The following is a 23034-nucleotide window of genomic DNA, read 5'->3' on the forward strand; positions in this document are numbered from 1 at the left end:
TGTCCCGGGGGTCCCAGGGGGTTCCGGGGGTGTCCCGGGGGGTCCCGGGGGGTCCCGGGGGTGTCCCAGGGGTGTCCCGGGGGTGTCCCGGAGGGTCCCGGGGGTGCCAGGAGGGTCCCAGGGGGTTCCAGGGTGTCCCGGGGGTGTCCCGAGGGGTCCCGAGGGGTCCCGGGGGTGTCCCGGGGGTGTCCCGGGGGGGTCCCGGAGGGTCCCGGGGGTGCCCAGGAGGGTCCCAGGGGGTTCCAGGGTGTCCCGGGGGCATCCAGGGGTGTCCCGAGGGGGTCCTGGGGGTGTCCAGGGGTGTCCTGAGGGGTCCTGGGGGGTCCAGGGGGTCCCAGGGGTATCCAGGGGGGTCCCGAGGGGTCCCGGGGGTGTCCCGGGGGGGTCCCAGGGGTGTCCCGGGGGTGTCCTGGGAGGGTCCCGGAGGGTCCCGGGGGTGCCCAGGAGGGTCCCAGGGGGTTCCAGGGTGTCCCGGGGGTGTCCGGGGGTGTCCTGAGGGGTCCCGGGGGCATCCAGGGGTGTCCCGAGGGGGTCCTGGGGGTGTCCAGGGGGTGTCCCGAGGGGTTCCGGATGGTCCCGGGGGTGCCCCGAGGGGTCCCGGGGTGTCCAGGGGTGTCCTGAGGGGTCCCACGGGTGTTCAGGCGGGTCCCAGGGTATCCAGGGGGGTCCCGAGGGGTCCCGGGGGGTCCCGAGGGGTCCTGGGGGGTCCCGGGGGTGTCCTGGGGGGTCCCGGGGGGTCCCGGGGGTATCCAGGGGGTCCCGGGGGTGTCCAGGGGGGTTCCGGGGTGTCCCGGGGGTGTCCCGAGGGGTTCCGGGGGGTCCCGGGGGTGTCCCGGGGGTGTCCCGAGGGGTTCCGGGGGGTCCCGGGGGTGTCCCGGGGCTGTCCCGGGGGGTCCCGGGGGTGTCCCGGGGGGGTCCCGGGGGTGTCCCGGGGGGTCCCAGCACCCCCAGCCCCTCTCCTCACCCGTGATCTCCCGCACGGTCCTGAACACGTTCAGCTTCTCGGGGTCCAGCGCTGAGATGTTGCGCCAGGGGTCCCTGCGGGGCCGGGGCGTTCAGGGGGGGCTTCACCCCCCAAAACTCCCCCAGGACCCCCCCAAATCCCATCCCTCACCCCTCCAGGCCCGTGATGAGGAAGTCGAGGTTGCCCAGGATCTTGGTGCAGTTGATGAAGGTGTCGATGTTGCTCGAGTCCACGGTCTGGTATTTGCTGCCGGCGCCGGTGCCCTCGCAGGCTGAGGGGTGCGGCCGGGGGGGGGTCAGGGGGGGTCTCCAAGCCCCCAGACCCCTCTCGGGGACCCCCCCGGGGGACCCCCCCGTACCCTTGGGGCACAGCCCCTCGCAGGGCTCGCAGATCTTCAGCCCGTTCTTCTCCACCTCCATCTTGTCGTTGGGGCAGGCGCGCACGCACGAGCTCTGGTCCACCACGAAATTATCTGGGGGGGGACACCCCGGGGGTCACCCCCGAGCCCCCCCCAGGAGCCCCCTCCCCAAAAATGAAACCCCCCCGGATCCCGACTCACGGGGGCACTCCCGCACGCAGACCCCCCCGTACTGGTACTTGGTGTCGGGGTTGGGCTCCAGCTGGAACGTCAGCTTGTTGTAGATGAGCGGCTGCGGGCACAGCGGGACGCAGGAACCGCTGTCGTTGAAGTGACGGCACGCCTGGACAGATGGACAGACGGACACGGGATGGACACATGGACAGATGGACAGGGGTATGGACACAGGGATGGACACGAGATGGACACATGGACAGACACAGGGATGGGCACAGCGGGACACACGAACCGCTGTCGTTGAAGTGACGGCACGCCTGGACGGACAGACGGACACGGGATGGACACACGGACACGGGATGGACACAGGGATGGACACAGGGATGGACACAGGGATGGACACAGGGATGGGCACAGCGGGACACACGAGCCGCTGTCGTTGAAGTGACGGCACGCCTGGACAGATGGACACATGGACAGATGGACACATGGACACATGGACATGGGATGGACACAGCCATGGGCACAGCGGGACACAGGAACCGCTGTCGTTGAAGTGACGGCACGCCTGGACAGATGGACAGACGGACACGGGATGGACAGATGGACATGGGATGGACAGATGGACACATGGACACGGGACGGACACAGCCATGGGCACAGCGGGACACACGAGCCGCTGTCGTTGAAGTGACGGCACGCCTGGACAGATGGACAGACGGACACGGGATGGACACGGGATGGACACATGGACAGGGGTATGGACACATGGACACAGGGATGGACACAGGGATGGACACAGGGATGGACACAGGGATGGACATGGGATGGACACGGGATGGACACGGGATGGACACATGGACATGGGACGGACACAGGGATGGGCACAGCGGGACAGAGGAACCGCTGTCGTTGAAGTGACGGCACGCCTGGACGGACAGACGGACACGGGATGGACACATGGACATGGGATGGACACATGGACACGGGATGGACAGATGGACACAGGGATGGACACAGGGATGGACACAGCGATGGACACAGCGATGGACACAGGGTGACACAGGGTGACACAGAATGACCACAGAGTGACACAGGTGCCCCAGGGTGCCCCAGGGTGCCCCAAGGTGACACAGGGTGACACAGGTGACACAGAGCAGACCCAGGGTGACACAAGGTGCCCCAGAGCGCCCCAGGGTGCCCCAAGGTGACACAGGGTGACACAGGGTGATCGGTGCCGGACACAGGGTGCCCCAAGGTGCCCCAGGTGTCCCAGGGTGCCCCAGGGGGTGCCCCAGGGTGCCCCAAGCTGACACAGGGTGACACAAGGTGACACAGAGCAGACCCAGGGTGGTGTCCCAGGGTGCCCCAGGTGCCCCAGGGTGCCCCAGGGTGCCCCAGGGTGCCCCAGGTGGCCCAGGTGGCCCAGGGTGCCCCAGGTGGCCCAGGTGGTGTCCCAGGGTGCCCCAGGTGCCCCAGGGTGCCCCAGGGTGCCCCAGGGTGCCCCAGGTGGCCCAGGTGGCCCAGGGTGCCCCAGGTGGCCCAGGTGGTGTCCCAGGGTGCCCCAGGTGCCCCAGGGTGCCCCAGGTGGCCCAGGGTGCCCCAGGTGGCCCAGGTGCCCCAGGGTGCCCCAGGTGCCCCAGGTGCCCCAGGGTGACACAGGTGACACAGAGTGACCACAGGGTGCCCCAGGGGGTGCCCCAGGGTGCCCCAAGCTGACACAGGGTGACACAAGGTGACACAGAGCAGACCCAGGGTGGTGTCCCAGGGTGGCCCAGGTGCCCCAGGGTGCCCCAGGGTGCCCCAGGGGGTGCCCCAGGTGGCCCAGGTGTCCCAGGTAGTGCCCCAGGGTGCCCCAGGGTGCCCCAGGTGCCCCAGGGGGTGCCCCAGGTGGTGCCCCAGGGTGCCCCAGGGTGCCCCAGGTGTCACAGGGTGACACAGGGTGACACACGGTGACACAAAGGTGACATAAGGTGACACAGGTGACACAGGGTGCCCCAGGGTGCCCCAGGTGACACAGGGTGACACAGGGTGGACACAGAGTGACACAAAGGTGACATAAGGTGACACAGAGCTGACCTAGGGTGCCCCAGGTGTCCCAGGGTGCCCCAGGGTGCCCCAGGGTGACACAAAGGTGACATAAGGTGACACAGGTGCCCCAGGTGTCCCAGGGTGCCCCAGGTGTCCTAGGGTGACCCAGGGTGCCCCAGGGTGACACAAAGGTGACATAAGGTGACACAGGTGCCCCAGGTGTCCCAGGGTGCCCCAGGTGTCCTAGGGTGACCCAGGGTGACCCAGGGTGACACAAAGGTGACATAAGGTGACACAGGTGACACAGGTGGACACAAAGGGACACGAAGGTGACACAGGTGACACAGGTGGACACAAAGGGACACGAAGGTGACACAGGTGACACAGGTGTCCCCACGTACGAAGCAGTGTGTGCGGAGGGGGCCGCTGCAGCCCCCCGCGCACTCCTCGTGGCAGCACTCGTTGGGCGCGCGGCCGAAGCAGCGCCCGTTGCACTGCGGGGCGCAGATGGTCTTGGTCACTGTGGGGACACTGGGGGTCACCGGGGGGGTCACGGGGGTCACCGGGGGTCACCGGGGTCACCGGGGGTCCCCACACACCGCAGCCCCCCCGGTACCCACGTTTCTGGCAGTCGTCGGGGCCCGGCCCCCAGCAGTGACCACCGCAGCTCTCGTGGCACGGGGCACCTGAGGGACAGCGAGGGGTCACCTGGGGGGGACCCCAAAAACACGGGGGGATCCCGGGGGGACCCCAAAACCACGGGGGAATCCTGGGGGCACCCCAAAGGGACCCCAAAAACACAGGGAATCACGGGGGGACCCCAAAAACACGGGGGGATCCCGGGGGGACCCCAAAAACACGGGGAATCCTGGGGGGACCCCAAAGGGACCCCAAAAACGGGGGGATTCCAGAGGGACCCCAAAGGGAGCCCAAACCCCAGGAGTGACCCCAAACCCGAGGTGCCCCCCCACAGCCCTTCACTGCCCCCAGGGTGTCCCCCGCTGTCCCCGCTGTCCCCGCTGTCCCCCAGCTGTCCCCAGGGCTGTCCCCGCTGTCCCCAGGGGTGTCCCCGCTGTCCCCCGGTGTCCCGGGGTGTCCCCCCGCTGTCCCCCCGCTGTCCCCAGGGGTGTCCCCGCTGTCCCCAGGGGTGTCCCCGCTGTCCCCCCGCTGTCCCCCCGCTGTCCCCGCTGTCCCCAGGCTGTCCCCCCGCTGTCCCCGCTGTCCCCAGGGGTGTCCCCAGGGCTGTCCCCCCGCTGTCCCCGCTGTCCCCCCGCTGTCCCCAGGGCTGTCCCCGCTGTCCCCGCTGTCCCCCCGCTGTCCCCCGCTGTCCCCGCTGTCCCCAGGGGTGTCCCCGCTGTCCCCAGCTGTCCCGGGCTGTCCCCCCGCTGTCCCCAGGGTGTGTCCCCGCTGTCCCCCCGCTGTCCCCGCTGTCCCCAGGGCTGTCCCCCCGCTGTCCCCCCGCTGTCCCCGCTGTCCCCGCTGTCCCCAGGGCTGTCCCCCCGCTGTCCCCGCGCTGTCCCCGCTGTCCCCCCGCTGTCCCCCCGCTGTCCCCCGCTGTGTCCCCCCGCTGTCCCCCCCCTGTCCCCGCTGTCCCCAGGGCTGTCCCCGCTGTCCCCCCGCTGTCCCCGCTGTCCCCCCACTGTCCCCCCGCTGTCCCCAGGGCTGTCCCCAGGGCTGTCCCCCGCTGTCCCCCCTGTCCCCGCTGTCCCCAGGGCTGTCCCCGCTGTCCCCAGGGCTGTTCCCGGGGTGTCCCCAGGGCTGTCCCCGCTGTCCCCCCGCTGTCCCCGCTGTCCCCTCACGCACAGCCCCGGCCGTTGTCCCTCACGAGTGGCTCCAGCCGCGTGTCCCTCATGATGTCCCTCCACTCCACGGTGTCCACGTGGCAGAGCTGAGCGTTCTTCTCGATGTACACCCCCCCGCCAGGATCTCTGGGGACACGGGGGGTGACAGGGGGTGACAGGGGGGGACAGGGGGTGACAGGGGGGGACAGGGGGTCACAGACCCCCCCAGACCTGCCTGGGACCGTCCCCGCTCCGAGGGACAGCGCAGGGGACACCGGGGTGTCATTTTGGGACCACAATGTCCCCAGCACCCTGTGGTGTCCCCCAACCCTGAAATGTCCCCAATCCTGAAATGTCCCCAACCCTGAAATGTCCCCAGCCCTGAAATGTCCCCAGCCCTGAAATGTCCCCAACCCTGAAATGTCCCCAGCCCTGAAATGTCCCCAGAACCCTGAAATGTCCCCAGCCCTGAAATGTCCCCAGCCCTGAAATGTCCCCAACCCTTCACAATGTCCCCAACCCTGAAATGTCCCCAACCCTGAAATGTCCCCAGAACCCTGAAATGTCCCCAGCCCTGAAATGTCCCCAACCCTGAAATGTCCCCAACCCTGAAATGTCCCCAGCCCTGAAATGTCCCCAACCCTGAAATGTCCCCAGAACCCTGAAATGTCCCCAACCCTGAAATGTCCCCAGAACCCTGAAATGTCCCCAGCCCTGAAATGTCCCCAACCCTGAAATGTCCCCAGCCCTGAAATGTCCCCAACCCTGAAATGTCCCCAACCCTGAAATGTCCCCAGAACCCTGAAATGTCCCCAACCCTGAAATGTCCCCAGTGTCCCACCGGGTGTCCCCCAGTGTCCCCCAGTGCCCACCCGTGGTGTCCCTCAATGTCCCCCCACCGTGGTGTCCCCCAGTGTCCCCAAATGTCCTCCAGCACCCCCAGTGTCCCCCCAGTGTCCCCAATGTCCCATTGTCCCCCCGGTGTGTCCCCAGTGTCCCCCCTGGGTGTCCCCAATGTCCCCCCAATGTCCCCAATGTCCCCCTTGGTGCCCCCAGTGTCCCCCTGTGGTGTCCCCACTGTCCCCCATGGTGTCCCCAATGTCCCCAATGTCCCCAGAGTGTCCCCAGAGTGTCCCCCCAATGTCCCCAGAGTGTCCCCAATGTCCCCAGAGTGTCCCCCCAATGTCCCCAGAGTGTCCCCCCAATGTCCCCACTGTCCCCCTGTGGTGTCCCCAATGTCCCCAGAGTGTCCCCAATGTCCCCAATGTCCCCAGTGTCCCCAGAGTGTCCCCACAGTGTCCCCAGAGTGTCCCCAATGTCCCCAGAGTGTCCCCACAGTGTACCCCCAATGTCCCCAGAGTGTCCCCAGAGTGTCCCCAATGTCCCCAGAGTGTCCCCAATGTCCCCAATGTCCCCAATGTCCCCAATGTCCCCGATGTCCCCAATGTCCCCAATGTCCCCAATGTCCCCCCATGGTGTCCCCAATGTCCCCCCATGGTGTCCCCAATGTCCCCAGTGTCCCCCCGGTGTCCCCACACCTGTCAGGCGGTTGAGGCCGAGCTGCCGCAGGGCCTGGGTGCTGTTGGGGTTGTAGTTGAGGAGGACGAAGAGCGCGAATGTCCCCAGTGTCCCCAATGTCCCCAGTGTCCCCAATGTCCCCAGTGTCCCCAATGTCCCCAATGTCCCCAATGTCCCCAATGTCCCCAGTGTCCCCAATGTCCCCCCAATGTCCCCAGTGTCCCCAATGTCCCCAATGTCCCCAATGTCCCCAGTGTCCCCAATGTCCCCAGTGTCCCCAATGTCCCCAATGTCCCCAATGTCCCCAATGTCCCCAGTGTCCCCAATGTCCCCAATGTCCCCCCAATGTCCCCAGTGTCCCCAATGTCCCCAATGTCCCCAATGTACCCAGTGTCCCCAATGTCCCCAATGTCCCCATGGTGTCCCCAATGTCCCCAATGTCCCCAATGTCCCCAATGTCCCCAATGTCCCCAATGTCCCCAATGTCCCCCCATGGTGTCCCCAGTGTCCCCAATGTCCCCACACCTGTCAGGCGGTTGAGGCCGAGCTGCCGCAGGGCCTGGGTGCTGTTGGGGTTGTAGTTGAGGAGGACGAAGAGCGCGAATGTCCCCAATGTCCCCAGTGTCCCCAGTGTCCCCAATGTCCCCAGTGTCCCCAATGTCCCCCCATGGTGTCCCCAATGTCCCCAGTGTCCCCAATGTCCCCAATGTCCCCAATGTCCCCAATGTTCCCAATGTCCCCAATGTCCCCAATGTCCCCAGTGTCCCCAATGTCCCCAATGTCCCCAATGTCCCCCCGGTGTCCCCACACCTGTCAGGCGGTTGAGGCCGAGCTGCCGCAGGGCCTGGGTGCTGTTGGGGTTGTAGTTGAGGAGGACGAAGAGCGCGAATGTCCCCAGTGTCCCCAATGTCCCCAATGTCCCCAATGTCCCCCCGGTGTCCCCACACCTGTCAGGCGGTTGAGGCCGAGCTGCCGCAGGGCCTGGGTGCTGTTGGGGTTGTAGTTGAGGAGGACGAAGAGCGCGAATGTCCCCAATGTCCCCAATGTCCCCAATGTCCCCCGGGTGTCCCCAATGTCCCCAGAGTGTCCCCAGAGTGTCCCCAATGTCCCCACACCTGTCAGGCGGTTGAGGCCGAGCTGCCGCAGGGCCTGGGTGCTGTTGGGGTTGTAGTTGAGGAGGACGAAGAGCGCGAATGTCCCCAATGTCCCCAATGTCCCCAATGTCCCCCGGGTGTCCCCAATGTCCCCAGAGTGTCCCCAGAGTGTCCCCAATGTCCCCACACCTGTCAGGCGGTTGAGGCCGAGCTGCCGCAGGGCCTGGGTGCTGTTGGGGTTGTAGTTGAGGAGGACGAAGAGCGCGAATCGCTCCTCGTAGAACTGAGTCCCGCGGATCACGCGCAGGTTCCGCAGCGGCAGCGCCGCGAACACGTTCATGGCGATCAGGATGTAACCGGTCACCTCCCGGATGCTCTGCGGGGCTCCGAGTCACCGGGCTGCTAGCCACGGCTGCTAGCCACAGCACCTCTGAACTGGCCACGGCTGCTAGCCACAGCTGCTGGCCACGGCACCTCTGAACTGGCCACGGCTGCTGGCCACGGCTGCTGGCCACGGCACCTACACACTGGCCACGGCACCTACACACTGGCCACGGCTGCTGGCCACGGCACCTACACACTGGCCATGGCACCTACACACTGGCCACAGCTGCTGGCCACGGCTGCTGGCCACGGCTGCTGGCCACGGCACCTCCAAAGTGGCCACAACCTCCCTTGGGTGGCCACATAGTCCCCAGGGTGACCGCGGCACCTACACACTGGCCATGGCCTCCCCTTGGTGGCCACGTGTTCCCCATGCTGGTCGTGGCACCTCCTCAATGGCCACATCCCCCCACCCTGAGGTGGCCACATCCCCCCTGAGGTAGCCACATCCCCCCTGAGGTGGCCACATCCCCCCACCCTGAGGTGGCCACATCCCCCCCGAGGTAGCCACATCCCCCCTCTGAGGTAGCCACATCCCCCCTGAGGTAGCCACATCCCCCCGAGGTGGCCACGTCCGCCCTGAGGTGTCCATATCCCCCCCCCCCGAGGTGGCCACATCCCCCCTGAGGTGGCCACGTCGGCCCTGAGGCAGCCCGCAGGGGTCACCTGGAGGAAGGAGAGGTCCTGGGTGTGGTCGATGAGGACGATCTCCAGGTTGCCCATGACTATCTCGCAGTTGTTGTACATCCTGTGCAGGGTCCGGTACTGGTGCTGCGCGTCCCCGGTCACGCTCAGCCCGTTCAGCGTCCCCGCGCACACTGCGGGGGAGACGGGGTCACCGTGGCCACCGTGGCTACCACACCGCCACGGCATGGCCACCACAGCCACGGCATGGCCACTGCCACCACAGCATGGCCACTGCCACCACTGCATGGCCACTGTCACCACTGCATGGCCACCATGGCCACCACTGTCACCACAGCATGGCCACTGTCACCACTGCATGGCTACTGTCACCCCTGCATGGCCACCACAGCCACAGCATGGCCACCACAGCATGGCCACCATGGCCACCATTGCATGGCCACTGCCACCACAGCATGGCCACTGTGGCCACCATGGCCACCACAGCCACAGCATGGCCACTGTCACCACAGCATGGCCACTGCCACCACTGCATGGCCACTGCAGCCACCGTGGCCACTGTCACCACAGCATGGCCACCACAGCCACAGCATGGCCACTGCCACCACTGCATGGCCACTGCAGCCACCGTGGCCACTGTCACCACAGCATGGCCACCACAGCCACAGCATGGCCACTGCCACCACTGCATGGCCACTGCAGCCACCGTGGCCACTGTCACCACAGCATGGCCACCACAGCCACCACTGCATGGCCACCACAGCCATGGCATGACCACCACGGCCATCACAGCCACCACTGCATGGCCACTGTCACCACAGCATGGCCACTGTCACCACAGCATGGCCACTGCCACCCCTGCATGGCCACCACAGCCACAGCATGGCCACTCTCACCACAGCATGGCCACTGTCACCACTGCATGGCCACTGTCACCACAGCATGGCCACTGCCACCACTGCATGGCCACCATGGCCACCACTGCATGGCCACCACAGCCACAGCATGGCCACCACAGCCACAGCATGGCCACCACAGCCACGGCATGGCCACTGCCACCACAGCATGGCCACCACAGCCACAGCATGGCCACTCTCACCACAGCATGGCCACTGCCACCCCTGCATGGCCACTGTCACCACTGCATGGCCACCATGGCCACCACTGTATGGCCACTGCCACCACAGCATGGCCACTGCCACCACAGCATGGCCACTGTCACCACTGCATGGCCACTGCCACCACTGTATGGCCACTGCCACCACAGCATGGCCACTGCCACCACAGCATGGCCACTGCCACCACAGCATGGCCACCATGGCCACCACAGCCACCACTGCATGGCCACTGCCACCACTGCATGGCCACCATGGCCACCACAGCCACCACTGCATGGCCACTGTCACCACTGCATGGCCACCATGGCCACCACAGCATGGCCACTGTCACCACAGCATGGCCACCATGGCCACCACAGCATGGCCACCGCGGCCACCACAGCATGGCCACTGCAGCCACAGCATGGCCACCACAGCCACAGCATGGCCACTGTCACCACAGCATGGCTACCATGGCCACCACTGTCACCACAGCATGGCCACTGCCACCACAGCATGGCCACCACAGCCACAGCATGGCCACTGTCACCACAGCATGGCCACTGTCACCACAGCATGGCCACCACAGCCACAGCATGGCCACTGTCACCACTGCATGGCCACTGCCACCCTGGCATGGTCACTGCAGTCACTGCGGCCACCACTACATGGCCACTGTCACCACAGCATGGCCACAGCCACCACAGCATGGCCACTGCCACCACAGCATGGCCACTGCCACCACTGCATGGCCACTGCCACCACAGCATGGCCACTGTCACCACTGCATGGCCACAGCCACCACAGCATGGCCACTGTCACCACAGCATGGCCACCATGGCCACCACAGCATGGCCACTGTCACCACTGCATGGCCACTGTCACCACAGCATGGCCACCACAGCCACTGCATGGCCACCACAGCCACTGCATGGCCACCATGGCCATCACAGCCACCTCTGCGCAGCCACTGCGGCCACCCCTCCATGGCCACGTCCTCCCCTCCATGTCCCTCAGTGTCCCCTCCAAACTGGACATGTCCTGCCTTCAATGTCCCTCAGTGTCCCTCGATGTCCCTGTCCCCTCCATGGTGGCCCCTCCATGGTGGCCCTGTCCCCTCCATGGTGGCCCTGTCCCCTCCATGGTGGCCCCTTCACGGTGTCCTTGTCCCCTCCACCCTGTCCTTGTCCCCTCCATGGCGTCCTGCCCATGGTGTCCCTGCCCCTCCTTTTTGTCCCCTCATTTCCTGACCCCAGCAGCTCTCCCACACCCCCCTGTCCCCTCTCTGTCCCCCCCATCCCCTCCCTGTCCCCCCCGTCCCCTCCCTGTCCCCTCCTGTCCCCTCCTGTCCCCTCCTGTCCCCCCCATCCCCTCTCTGTCCCCCCCTGTCCCCTCTCTGTCCCCTCTGTCCCCTCTCTGTCCCCCCCTGTCCCCTCTCTGTCCCTCTCTGTCCCCTCCCCGTCCCCATTGTCCCTCCCTGTCCCCCCCTGTCCTTTCTCTGTCCCCTCTCTGTCCCCTCTCTGTCCCCCTCTGTCCCCTCCTGTCCCCTCTCTGTCCCCCCCTGTCCCCTCTCTGTCCCCCCCATCCCCTCTCTGTCCCCTCCTGTCCCCTCTCTGTCCCCCTCTGTCCCCTCTCTGTCCCCTCTCTGTCCCCCCCATCCCCTCTCTGTCCCCTCCTGTCCCCTCTCTGTCCCCTCTCTGTCCCCTGTCCCCTCTCTGTCCCCCCCGTCCCCTCCTGTCCCCCCCTGTCCCCTCCTGTCCCCTCTCTGTCCCCCCCATCCCCTCTCTGTCCCCCCCTGTCCCCACTCTGTCCCCCCCTGTCCCCTCTCTGTCCCCCCCATCCCCTCTCTGTCCCCTCTCTGTCCCCCCCTGTCCCCTCCTGTCCCCTCTCTGTCCCCTCTCTGTCCCCCCCTGTCCCCCCGGTCCCCCCGGCGCTCCCGCGGCTCCTCCCGGGCTCCTCCCGTTGCTCGGGGGCCGCTCCCGGATCGCGGTGCCCGAACCGGCCGGGCGAGCCTTGCGCAAGGCGGGGGCGCCTCGGGCCCGGCCCCCGCTCCCCGCCGCTCCCTCCCGGACTTCGGCCCCGCCGCCGCCCCGGAGCCCCGCGGACACCCCCGGGCGGCGGGGGCGGGGGTCCCGGCGGGGTCCCGGGGTCCGGGCGGGGTCCCGGGGTCCGGGCGGGATCCCGGGGTCCCCCCCTCTGCCGGGGGCGGGGGTCCCAGCGGGGTCCCGGGGTCCCGGCGGGGTCTCGGGGTCCCCCCCGCTGCCGGGGGCGGGGGGTCCGGGCGGGGTCCCGGGGTCCCGGCGGGGTCCCGGGGTCCCCCCCGCTGCCGGGGGCGCACAGGGAGCGCTTTGTGCGCGGGGCCCCCTCCCCTGGCACCGCACAAAGCCGCGATTGTGGCGGCCGGGGCTGGGGGGGGGAGCCGAGCCCCCCAAACCGGGACCCCCGGGGGCAGCGAGGGGTGCGGGGCCCCTCCCGTCCCCGTCCCCGGCAGACGTGACTCAGGCCCCGGCGCGGGGGGGTTCAAAGGCGGCTTTGTCCTGGCCGGGACCCCTCCGGGGGCGGCTGCGGAGCTCGGGGCCCCCCCCGGGCCGGCCCGGGCCAGCTGAGCACGGACCGGGCTATAAAAAGGTCTCAGCTGCGACGGCAGCGGCTCCAGCCCCCCGCCCCGGCCACGGGGGGGTCCGGAACGGGGGGTGCTGCGACCCCCGTGAGACCCCGGGGGGGTCCCCGAAGGTTTTGGGGGGCAGCATCCAGCCCCTCCCTCCCTCCGCATCCCCGGAGCCGCGAGCGTGTCGGGGCAGCGCCGGTGAATCATCCCCGGCGGCTCCGAGGGTCCCACGGGGGGGATCGGGGGGCGGATCCCGGCTGCACCTGCCCGCGGGGGGGGTTGGGGGGCGATGCCGGGACCCCTCCCCACCCCAAAAATCCCCCCCGGGCGCCGCGGCGGCGGCGGGACCGGCTCTTATCAGCGCGGGGCCCCGCTGGCAGCTCCGGCACGTCCCCGCTATCAGCCGCGTGCCCCCGCCGCCAGGAATAGCACCGGGACACCGGGGGGACACCGGGGGGACACCGCGGGGACACCGGGGGGGCACCGGAGGGACACCGGGGGGGCACCGGGAGGGGCTCGGAGTGACCTCCTGCCCTCGGCGGCGGCGGCGGCACAAAGGGGGCTCTGTGAGCCGGGCCCCGGCCCCGAACAAAGGGGGCTCTCAGAGACGGGGATTTGGGGGGTGCAGGGCTGGGGCCGCTCCCCTCGGTGTCCCCTCGGTGTCCCCTCGGTGTCCCCGAGCCCCCCGAGGTGTCCCCGAGCCCCCCGAGGTGTCCCCGAGCCCGGCACCGTCCCCTCTCTCGCCGTGGGACCCGGAGCCCGGGGGTGGCACCCGAGGCGTCGCCGGTGGCACATGGGGCAGGGGACACATCGAGGGGTCCCCCGTGTGCCCCCCGACCCCCGGGCACCCCCGGGCACCCACCGGGCACCCCCGGGAGTTTCGGGGTGACGCCGGCCCCACCTGCGCGTCCAGCCCTCGGTGTTTTTCCTTTGGGAATTGGAAAACAACTCCCGGGCGGCCGCGGCCCTTCCGGGGTGCCCGGGGTGCGGCGGCGCCGCGCGGGCCCCACCGGGGCCCCTCCGGGGGTCCCCCCTGAAGGATCCCCCCCGTCCCCCCCGGGGGTCGCGCCCGGATCCCAAAGGAATCGCCCGGACCCGGCCCCGCCGCCAAAATTAGCCCGGGCAGCTGCGGGGCCGCAGGTGCCGAGCGCGGGAGGCGGCACCGAGAGCGGCACCGAGAACCGGGACCGAGAGCGGAACCGAGCCCCGGGACCGAGCCCCGGGACCCAGCCCCGGAAAGGCACCGAGAACCGGGACCGAGCCCCGGGACCGATTCCAGGAGAGGGCACCGAGCCCCAGCCCCGCCGGAGCCGCAGTCCCGGGGGGGTTTCAGTGCCGGTCCCGGTGCCCCCGGAGCCGAGCGGTGCCCCCGGGACGCCCCCGCGGGGAAGCGGCCGCGGGATTTGCCGGGATTGGATCGGGGTCCGGTACCGGCGGAACCGGGACTGCCGGGACCCCCCGGGACCCCCGAGCGCTCCCACTCCCGCCGCCCGTCCCGCAGCCCCGAGCGCTCCGGTGTTTCCCCGTTTGCCGATCCCGCGGCGCAGCCCCGGTTCCCCCGAGCGGTGCCGGTGCCGGTACCGGTCCGGTTCTCACCTGCCTGCCCGGAGCCGGGCGCGGGGAGCAGCAGCGGCAGCAGCAGCAGCAGCGCCCGGGGCCGCTCCCGGTGCGGCTCCATGGCGGGGCCCCGGTAGCGGCGGAGCGAGCCCGGGAATGCACCTGGCGCGGGGCCGCGGGGCGGGCGGGGCCGGGCCGGGCCGGGCCGGGCGGGGCCGGCCGGGGAGCGCGGGGGGAGCTCGGGGGGAGCGGCCGCTTCCCTCCCGCCCCGCCCCGGGACCCGCCCGCCGCGCCCGGGGCGGCGGCACCGGGACCGCCCGGGCCGGGCACGGCCGGGACCAGCCCCGGGCGGCGACTCCGGCCAGCTCCGAACCCCCCCGGCCCTCTCCGAACCCCCCCGGCCCGTTCAGGTGAAACCACCCGGTTCTGCTCCGAACCCTCCCGGCCCGTTCAGGTGAAACCGCTCCCGTTCCGCTCCGAACCCCCAGCTCGGCCCGTTCCGGTCCGAATCCCCCGGCCCGTTCAGGTGAAACCTCTCCCGTTCCGGTCCGAACCTCCCCCGGCCTGCTCCGAACTCCCCCCGGGCGGCGACCCCGGCCCGCTCCGAACCCCCCGGGCTGCTCCGAACCCCCCCGGCCCGTTCAGGTGAAACCGCTCCCGTTCCTGTCCGAACCCCCCCGGCCCGCTCCGGTCCGAATCTCCCGGCCCGTTCAGGTGAAACCTCCCCCGGCCCGGCCCCGCTCCGAACCCCCCGGTCCCGTTCGGGTGAAGCCCCCCGGTGCCCCCCCCCCAGAACCGGCCGGGGGTTGGGAGCCACCGAGGCCCCCCGGGACCCCCCAGCTGCTCCCCCGGGGTGAGACCCTCCCCAACCCCAACCCGGGGGCTCCAACCCCATCCCGGCCCCCGGCAGCTCCCCCGGGGTGAGACCCCTCCCCAACCCCAACCCGGGGGGCTCCAACCCCATCCCCAACCCCGGCCCGGGGGCTCCGACCCCATCCCGGCCCCCGGCCTGGGGCAGCTCCCGGGGTGAGACCCCTCCCCAACCCAGCCCGGGGGGCTCCGACCCCATCCCGGCCCCCGGCAGCTCCCGGGGTGAGACCCCTCCCCAACCCCAGCCCGGGGGGCTCCAACCCCATCGCGGTCCCCGGCAGCTCCCGGGGTGAGACCCCTCCCCAACCCCAGCCCGGGGGGCTCCGACCCCATCTCGGCCCCCAGCCCGGGGCAGCTCCCGGCCCTGGGGGGGTTTGGGGACCCCCGAGCTCCCCCCGGGGTTCAGGGGAGGAGTCCGGGGCCCCCCCAGGGGTCAGAGCCCCCCCAGGCCCCCACTGGGGGACCCCAGAGCCCCCCCCCAATTCCCAAATCCCCCCAAAACCCACAAGAGCAGGACCAGAGCACCCCAAATCCCCCCCAAAACACGGAGCCGAGCTTGGAGCAGCCCCCTCCTCAAGACATGGGGTGACCCCGCCCCCCCCCCCCATCCCGAGGGGGCTGAGACCCCCTCAGGACCCCCCCCCCAATTCCCAAATCCCCCAAAAGAGACGGAGCCGGCTCAGGTCAGATCCTTTATTGACCGCACTGGGGGTCCCGGGCCGGGCCGGGGTCTCCTCACATGGGCTTGGGGGGGGGCCGGGGGGCTGCTCCCTGCTGAGAGAACACAATGTCAGGGGGGAAAAGACCCCCGGGACCCCCCCCAGGATCTTCCAGAACCCCCCAAAACCGTGTGGGACCCCTTTGGGATTCTCCCTAGGGCCCCCAGGAACCCACAGACCCCTCCAGGAACCCCCAGACCCCCCGAGGAACCCCCCGACCCCTCCAGGTACCCCCAGATCCCCCAGAGCCCCGAGGAACCCCCCGACCCCTCAGGTACCCCCAGATTCCCCAGAGCCCCCCAGGAACCCCCAGAGCCCCCGAGGAACCCCCCGACCCCTCCAGGTACCCCCAGATCCCCCCCAGAACCCCCCGACCCCTCCAGGTACCCCCAGATTCCCCCAGAGCCCCCCCAGATTCCCCCAGGAACCCCAGACCCCTCCAGGAACCCCCCCAGGACCCTCCTGGGACCCCCCCAGACCTCCCCAAAGACACTTTAGGACCCCTCCCAGGACCCCTTGAGGCCCCCCAGGCCCCTTGGGGACCCCCCCGACCCCTCCCAAACACCCCTGGGACCCCCCCAAACACCCCTGGGACCCCCCCAGACCCCTCCCAAACACCCCTGGAACCCCCTAAACCCCCCTGGGACCCCCCCAGACCCCTTGGGGACTCCCCCCAGACTCCTCCCAAACACCCCTGGGACCCTCCCCAGACTCCCCCAGGATCCCCAAACACCCCTGGGACCCCCCCAGGCCCCTTGGGACCCCCCCAGGCCCCTTGAGGACCCCCCCCAGGCTCCTCCCAAACACCCCTGAGACCCCCCCAGACTCCCCTGGGACCCCCAAAACACCCCTGGGACCCCCCCAGACCCCTTGGGGACCCCCCCAGACCCACAGTGGGGATGGAAGCGGGGCAGGGGGGGCTGTGGTCCCTGCAGGAACCTTCCAGCATCCCCCCAAAACCCCCTGGGACCCCCCCCCCCAGGAACCCCAAAACACCCCTGGGACCCCCCCAGGAACCCCAAAACACCCCTGGGACCCCCCAGACCCCTTGGGGACCCCCCCAGGAACCCCAAAACACCCCTGGGACCCCCCCAGGAACCCCAAAACACCCCTGGGACCCCCCCAGAGCCCTTGGGGACCCCCCCAGGAACCCCAAAACACCCCTGGGACCCCCCCAGACCCCCTGGGGACCCCCCGGGGCGCCCCCAGACTCACGGCGGGGCGGAAGCGGGGCGGGGGGGTCCTGTCCTTGCGAGCCTCACGCGAGCGGTTCCGCACGACCTTGCTGTGGATGGCGCAGCTGACGCAGTAATGCAGCTTCACGTAGAGCTTGGGCAGCACGTAGGCTGGGGAAAAACGGGGGTCAGGGACCCCAAAAACACACCCGGGGACACCAAAAACACACCCAGGGACCCAAAAAACCCCAAAAACACATCCAGAAACCCCAAAAACAACCCCAAGGACCCCAAAAACACACACAGAAACCCCAAAACCCCCAGGGCAGTAATGCAGCTTCACGTAGAGCTTGGGCAGCACGTAGGCTGGGGGAAACGGGGATCAGGGACCCCAAAAACACACCCGGGGACCCCAAAAACAGATCAGGGACCCCAAAAACACACCCGGGGACCCCAAAAACAGACCCGGGGACCCCAAAAACCACCCCAAATACCCCAAAAACAACCCCAGAAACCCCAAAAACATCCCCTGGAACCCCAAAAACACCCCCAGAAACCCAAAAACCCCCCCCAGAAACCCCAAAAACAATCCCAGGGACCTCAAAAACACCCCCAGACACCCCAAAACCCCCAGGGCAGTAATGCAGCTTCACGTACAGCTTGGGCAGCACGTAGGCTGGGGAAAACGGGGGTCAGGGACCCCAAAAACACACCCGGGGACCCCAAAAACCCCAAAAACACCCCCAGAAACCCCAAAATCACCCCCAGAGACCTCAAAAACACCCCCGGGGACCCCCAAAACCCCCAGGGCAGTAATGCAGCTTCACATACAGCTTGGGCAGCATGTAGGCTGGGGAAAACGGGGGTAAGGGACCCCAAAAACACACCCGGGGACCCCAAAAACACATCTAGAAACCCCAAAAACACCCCCAGGGATCCCAAAAACACCCCCAGGGACCCCCAAAACCCCCAGGGCAGTAATGCAGCTTCACATAGAGCTTGGGCAGCACATAGGCTGGGGAAAACGGGGGTCAGGGACCCCAAAAACACACCCGGGGACCCCAAAAACCCCAAAAACACACCCAGAAACCCCAAAAACACACCCGGGGACCCCAAAAACACCTCCTGGAACCCCAAAAACACACCCGGGGACCCCAAAAACACCCCCTGGAACCCCAAAAAACACACCCAGGAATCCCCAAAACCCCAAAACCAACCCCAGAAACCTTAAAAAAAACCCCTGGGACCCCAAAAACACTCCCAGAAACCCCAAAAACACCTCCAGGGACCCCCAAAACCCCAAAAACAACCCCAGAAACCTTAAAAAAACCCCCTGGGACCCCCAAAACACCCCCTGGAACCCCAAAAACACCCCCTGGGACCCCCAAAATCCCCAAGGCTATTTTGGGGGTGACAAGGTGAGCAGGGTCAGATCTTTTGGGGGATCAAGGGGAGCTATTTTGGGGTCAAAAGAGGCTATTTTGGGGTCAAAAGTGGTTATTTTGGGGTCAAAAGAGGCTATTTTGGGGTCAAAAGTGGCTATTTTGGGGTCAAAAGTGGCTATTTTGGGGTCAAAAGTGGTTATTTTGGGGTCAAAAGAGGCTATTTTGGGTCAAAAGTGGCTATTTTGGGGTCAAAAGTGGCTATTTTGGGGGTACAATGGGGCTATTTTGGGGGTACAATGGGGCTATTTTGGGGTCAAAAGAGAGGCTATTTTGGGGGAATAACTGGGATATTTTGGGGTCAAAAGTGGTTATTTTGGGGTCCAAAAAGTGGCTATTTTGGGGGTACAACGGGACTATTTTGGGGGGGCAGTGGGGTTATTTTGGGGTCAAAAGAGGCTATTTTGGGGGAATAACTGGGATATTTTGGGGTCAAAAGTGGCTATTTTGGGGTCAAAAAAGTGGCTATTTTGGGGGTACAACAGGGCTATTTTGGGGGGACAATGGGGCTATTTTGGGGTCAAAAGAGGCTATTTTGGGGGAATAACTGGGATATTTTGGGGTCAAAAGTGGCTATTTTGGGGTCAAAAAAGGGGCTAATTTGGGGGTAAAACAGGGCTATTTTAGGGGTCCAACAGGGCTATTTTAGGGGTACAATGGGGCTATTTTAGGGGTACAACAGGGCTATTTTGGGGTCAAAAGTGGCTATTTTGTGGGTATACCGAGGCTGTTTTAGAGGTCCAACAGGTCTATTTTAGGGGTCCAACAGGGCTAATTTGGGGGTCCAACAGGGCTATTTTAGGGGTCCACCAGGGCTATTTTAGGGGTCCAACAGGGCTAATTTGGGGGTCCAACAGGGCTATTTTAGGGGTACAACAGGGCTATTTTGAAAAGCACAGAGCCTGTTTTTAGGGTAAACCCAGGTTGGGATATTTGGAGCGACAAACCCCCCCTTTGAGGGCTGAAGAAGCACAAAGAGGGGGTTTTAGGGTCGGGGTTTTAGGGACCACCCCCAGTCAAGGCTCACAATCGAACACGCTGGCCTCGGAGATGTCCCTGACAGCTGCAGCCTCCACGATGTTCCTGATGACGAATTTCTTGATGGCCTTGTCCTTGGGCACGCAGCGGGCGCAGTTGGTGCAGCGGATGGGCTGCACGTGCCCGCGGCCCTTCTTGGCTCGCCCGTTGTTCCTCCTCTTCTTCGTCTGAGCAGGGGACAGGAGAGGGGTCAGCAATGGAGATGCCCCCCCAAAAAAACCCCTGGAGAAGCCCTGGATCATTCCCTTTAAAGCTGCTCCAAATCCAATAAAAATCCTGGAGAAGCCCTGGATCATCCCCTTTAAAGCTGCTTCTAACCCCAAAAAAAACCCTGGGGAACCCCTGGATCACCCACCTTAAAGATGCTTAAAATCCAATAAAAACCCTGGAGACCCCCCTGGATCATCCCCCTTAAAGCTGCTCCTAACCCCAAAAAACATCCCAGAGACCCCCCAGGTTTATCCCCTTTAAAGCTGCTTCTAACCCCCCAAAAAAACCCCAAAGACCCCCGAGGATCATCTCCTTTAAAGTTGCTTCTAACCCCAAAAAAAACCCAGGAGAACCCCTGGATCATCCACTTTAAAGTTGCCCCCAGCCCTATAAAAATAACCCTGGAGAACCCCTGGATCATCCCCCTTAAAACCATCCCCAGCCCCCCAAAAAACCCCAGAGACCCCCCCAGATCATTCCCTTTAAAGCTGCTCCAAATCCAATTAAAAAACCCTGGAGACCCCCCTGGATCATCCCTTTAAAGCTGCTTCTAACCCCAAAAACCCAGAGAACCCCTGGATCATCCCCCTTAAAGATGCTTCTAGCCACCAAAAAAACCCTGGGGAACCCCTGGATCATCCCCCTTAAAGCTGCTCCAAATCCAATAAAAACCCTGGAGAACCCCTGGATCATCCCCCTTAAAGCTGCTCCTAACCCCAAAAAACATCCCAGAGACCCCCAGGTTTATCCCCTTTAAAGCTGCTTCTAACCCCCCAAAAAAACCCTGGAGACCCCCGAGGATCATCTCCTTTAAAGCTGCCCCCAGCCCTATAAAAATAACCCTGGAGAACCCCCAGGTTCATCCCCTTTAAAGCTGCTTCTAACCCCAAAAAACCCCTGGAGACCCCCCTGGATCATCCCCCTTAAAGCTGCCCCCAGCCCCATAAAAAAACCCAGAGACCCCCCAGGTTTATCCCCTTTAAAGCTGCCCCCAGCCCCCCAAAAAAACCCAAAGACCTCCCAGGTTTATCCTCTTTAAAGCTGCCCCCAGCCCCCCAAAAAAACCCCAGAGACCCCCCAGATTTATCCCCTTTAAAGCTGCTCCTGACCCCCCAAAAAACCCCAGAGACCCCCCCCAGGTTTATCCCCTTTAGAGCCGCCCCCAGCCCCCCCAAAAAAACCCCGGAGCTCCCACAGGTCCCATCCACGACCCCTTGACCCCATAAAGGTTTTGGGGTGTCCCTGTACCCCCCACAGCCCCATAAAGGTTTTGGGGTGTCCCTGTACCCCTCCCCAGCCCCATAAAGGTTTTGGGGTGTCCCTGTACCCCCCACAGCCCCATAAAGGTTTTGGGGTGTCCCTGTACCCCTCCCCAGCCCCATAAAGGTTTTGGGGTGTCCCTGTACCCCCCACAGCCCCATAAAGGTTTTGGGGTGTCCCTGCACCCCCTCCCCAGCCCCATAAAGGTTTTGGGGTGTCCCTGTACCCCCCTCCCCAGCCCCATAAAGGTTTTGGGGTGTCCCTGCACCCCCTCCCCAGCCCCATAAAGGTTTTGGGGTGTCCCTGTACCCCTCCCCAGCCCCATAAAGGTTTTGGGGTGTCCCTGTACCCCTCCCCCAGCCCCATAAAGATTTTGGGGTGTCCCTGTACCCCCCACAGCCCCATAAAGGTTTTGGGGTGTCCCTGCACCCCCTCCCCAGCCCCATAAAGGTTTTGGGGTGTCTCTGTACCCCTCCCACAGCCCCATAAAGGTTTTGGGGTGTCCCTGTACCCCCCACAGCCCCACAAAAGCTTTGGGGTGTCCCTGTACCCCCTCCCCAGCCCCATAAAGGTTTTGGGGTGTCCCTGCACCCCCTCCCCAGCCCCATAAAGGTTTTGGGGTGTCCCTGTACCCCCCACAGCCCCATAAAGGTTTTGGGGTGTCTCTGTACCACCCCCCAGCCCCATAAAGGTTTTGGGGTGTCCCTGTACCCCCCTCCAGCCCCATAAAGGTTTTGGGGTGTCTCTGTACCCCCCTCCCCAGCCCCATAAAGGTTTTGGGGTGTCCCTCCACCCCACAGAGACCCCCACCCGTCCCCAGAGTCACCCCAAAATCATCTCCTGCCCCACACCGCTGCTTTTATGCCCCCCCTCAAACCCCAAAAGCCCCCCCCAGCGCCCCCAAACCCCCCTGGAGACCCCAAATCCCCTCCCGAGGCTCCCAGGGCCCCCCCAAACCCCCCCTCAGCGCCCCAAAACCCCCCTGGAGACCCCAAATCCCCTCCCGAGGCTCCCAGGGCCCCCCCAAACCCCCCCTCAGCACCCCCAAACCCCCCTGGAGACCCCAAATTCCCTCCTGAGGCTCCCAGGGCCCCCCCAAATACCCCCTCAGCACCCTCTGCTCTCTCCGAGCCCCCCCAAACCCCCCCTGGAGACCCCAAATTCCCTCCCGAGGCTCCCAGGGCCCCCTCAAACCCCCCCTCAGCCCCCCCAAACCCCCCTGGAGACCCCAAATTCCCTCCTGAGGCTCCCAGGGCCCCCCCCCAGCACCCCCAAACCCCCCCCCGGAGACCCCAAATCCCCTCCTGAGGCTCCCAGGGCCCCCCCTCAGCGCCCCCTGCTCTCTCCGAGCCCCCCCCCCAACCCCTGGCGGCCCCTCCCACGCCCCGGCCGCCACTCCCGCGGAGCCCCGAAGGGCCGCTCTCAGCTCCCCCCGCCCCACACGGGCCCCACATCCCTTCCCGGGACCCCTCGGTCCCCTCCGGGCGCCGCTGCGGCCCCGCCGAGCCCCCCGGGCCCTCCCGGCCACGCCGCGCTCACCATGGCGGCTCTGAGGGAGAACCGGAAGAGGACTCAGCACGGCTCCTCCGCTCCTATATCCCTCCGCTCCCTCCGCGCGGAAGCGCCGCCGCCGCAGCTCCGTTCCCCGCGGGGACACCCGAGGAGGCCTCGCTGCGGCTCCTCCGGAGGCACCGGGGCGGGCGGGGTGGGCTGCGGGCGGCGGGGGTCGGGGGGGGGAATTAACGGGAGCGGGGATGGGGTAGGGACTATTTTTTCTGCGGTGGGCGGAGGGATTCGCGCACTCCCGCGCACTGCGCGTGACGTCACCCGCATGGCGCGCGCCGCGAGGGCTGCTGGGAAATGGAGTCCGAAAAGGGGGGGGTCCATGGGGGTCCCCAGTGACGTGGGGCTGTCCCCAACCCCGGGGGTCCCCAATGTCCTCTGTCCCCTCTTGGGGGTCACCAGTGTCCCCAGTGTCCCCAGTGTCCCTTCCCGGGTGTCCCCAGTGCCGTTTGTGTCCCCCCCCAAAACCCCTAAAGGACACCCCATTGTCCCCTGTCCCCATTTCTGGGTGTCCCAAATGTCCCCTGTCCCTTCCCCGGTGTC

General features: G+C 66.6%; 2 protein-coding genes across 4 annotated transcripts; both read right to left on the minus strand.

Annotated features, from left to right (window-relative positions):
• Positions 1-964: 964 nt before the first annotated feature.
• Positions 965-14387, minus strand: LOC131574047 (receptor tyrosine-protein kinase erbB-3-like; the record flags this gene model as incomplete). The annotated part of the gene is made up of 10 exons (XM_058828420.1): positions 14254-14387; positions 8974-9125; positions 8113-8299; positions 5396-5458; positions 4151-4216; positions 3932-4050; positions 1524-1665; positions 1323-1436; positions 1115-1235; positions 965-1038 (listed from the first exon to the last, which is right to left on the minus strand). Coding segments are annotated over exons 1-10 (1120 nt in total), but the record flags the coding sequence as incomplete, so codon positions are not given.
• Positions 14388-15763: 1376 nt separating this feature from the next.
• Positions 15764-22626, minus strand: RPS26 (ribosomal protein S26). 3 transcript variants are annotated; one of them, XM_058828422.1, is made up of 4 exons: positions 22468-22625; positions 19448-19625; positions 17019-17149; positions 15764-15855 (listed from the first exon to the last, which is right to left on the minus strand). In XM_058828422.1, exons 1-4 carry the CDS (start codon positions 22468-22470, stop codon positions 15820-15822), a joined length of 348 nt encoding a protein of 115 aa, XP_058684405.1. In that variant the 5' UTR covers positions 22471-22625; the 3' UTR covers positions 15764-15819. The 3 variants fall into 3 exon arrangements, with proteins under 3 accessions (XP_058684405.1, XP_058684404.1, XP_058684406.1); XM_058828421.1 differs by having other exon boundaries at positions 15764-15858; XM_058828423.1 differs by lacking the exons at positions 15764-15855; positions 17019-17149 and adding an exon at positions 17872-17993 and having other exon boundaries at positions 22468-22626.
• Between the last annotated feature and the right edge of the window lie 408 nt (positions 22627-23034).

This window comes from Poecile atricapillus, assembly GCF_030490865.1.
Source record: "Poecile atricapillus isolate bPoeAtr1 chromosome 35 unlocalized genomic scaffold, bPoeAtr1.hap1 SUPER_35_unloc_1, whole genome shotgun sequence".
NCBI classification, from domain to species: domain Eukaryota; kingdom Metazoa; phylum Chordata; class Aves; order Passeriformes; family Paridae; genus Poecile; species Poecile atricapillus.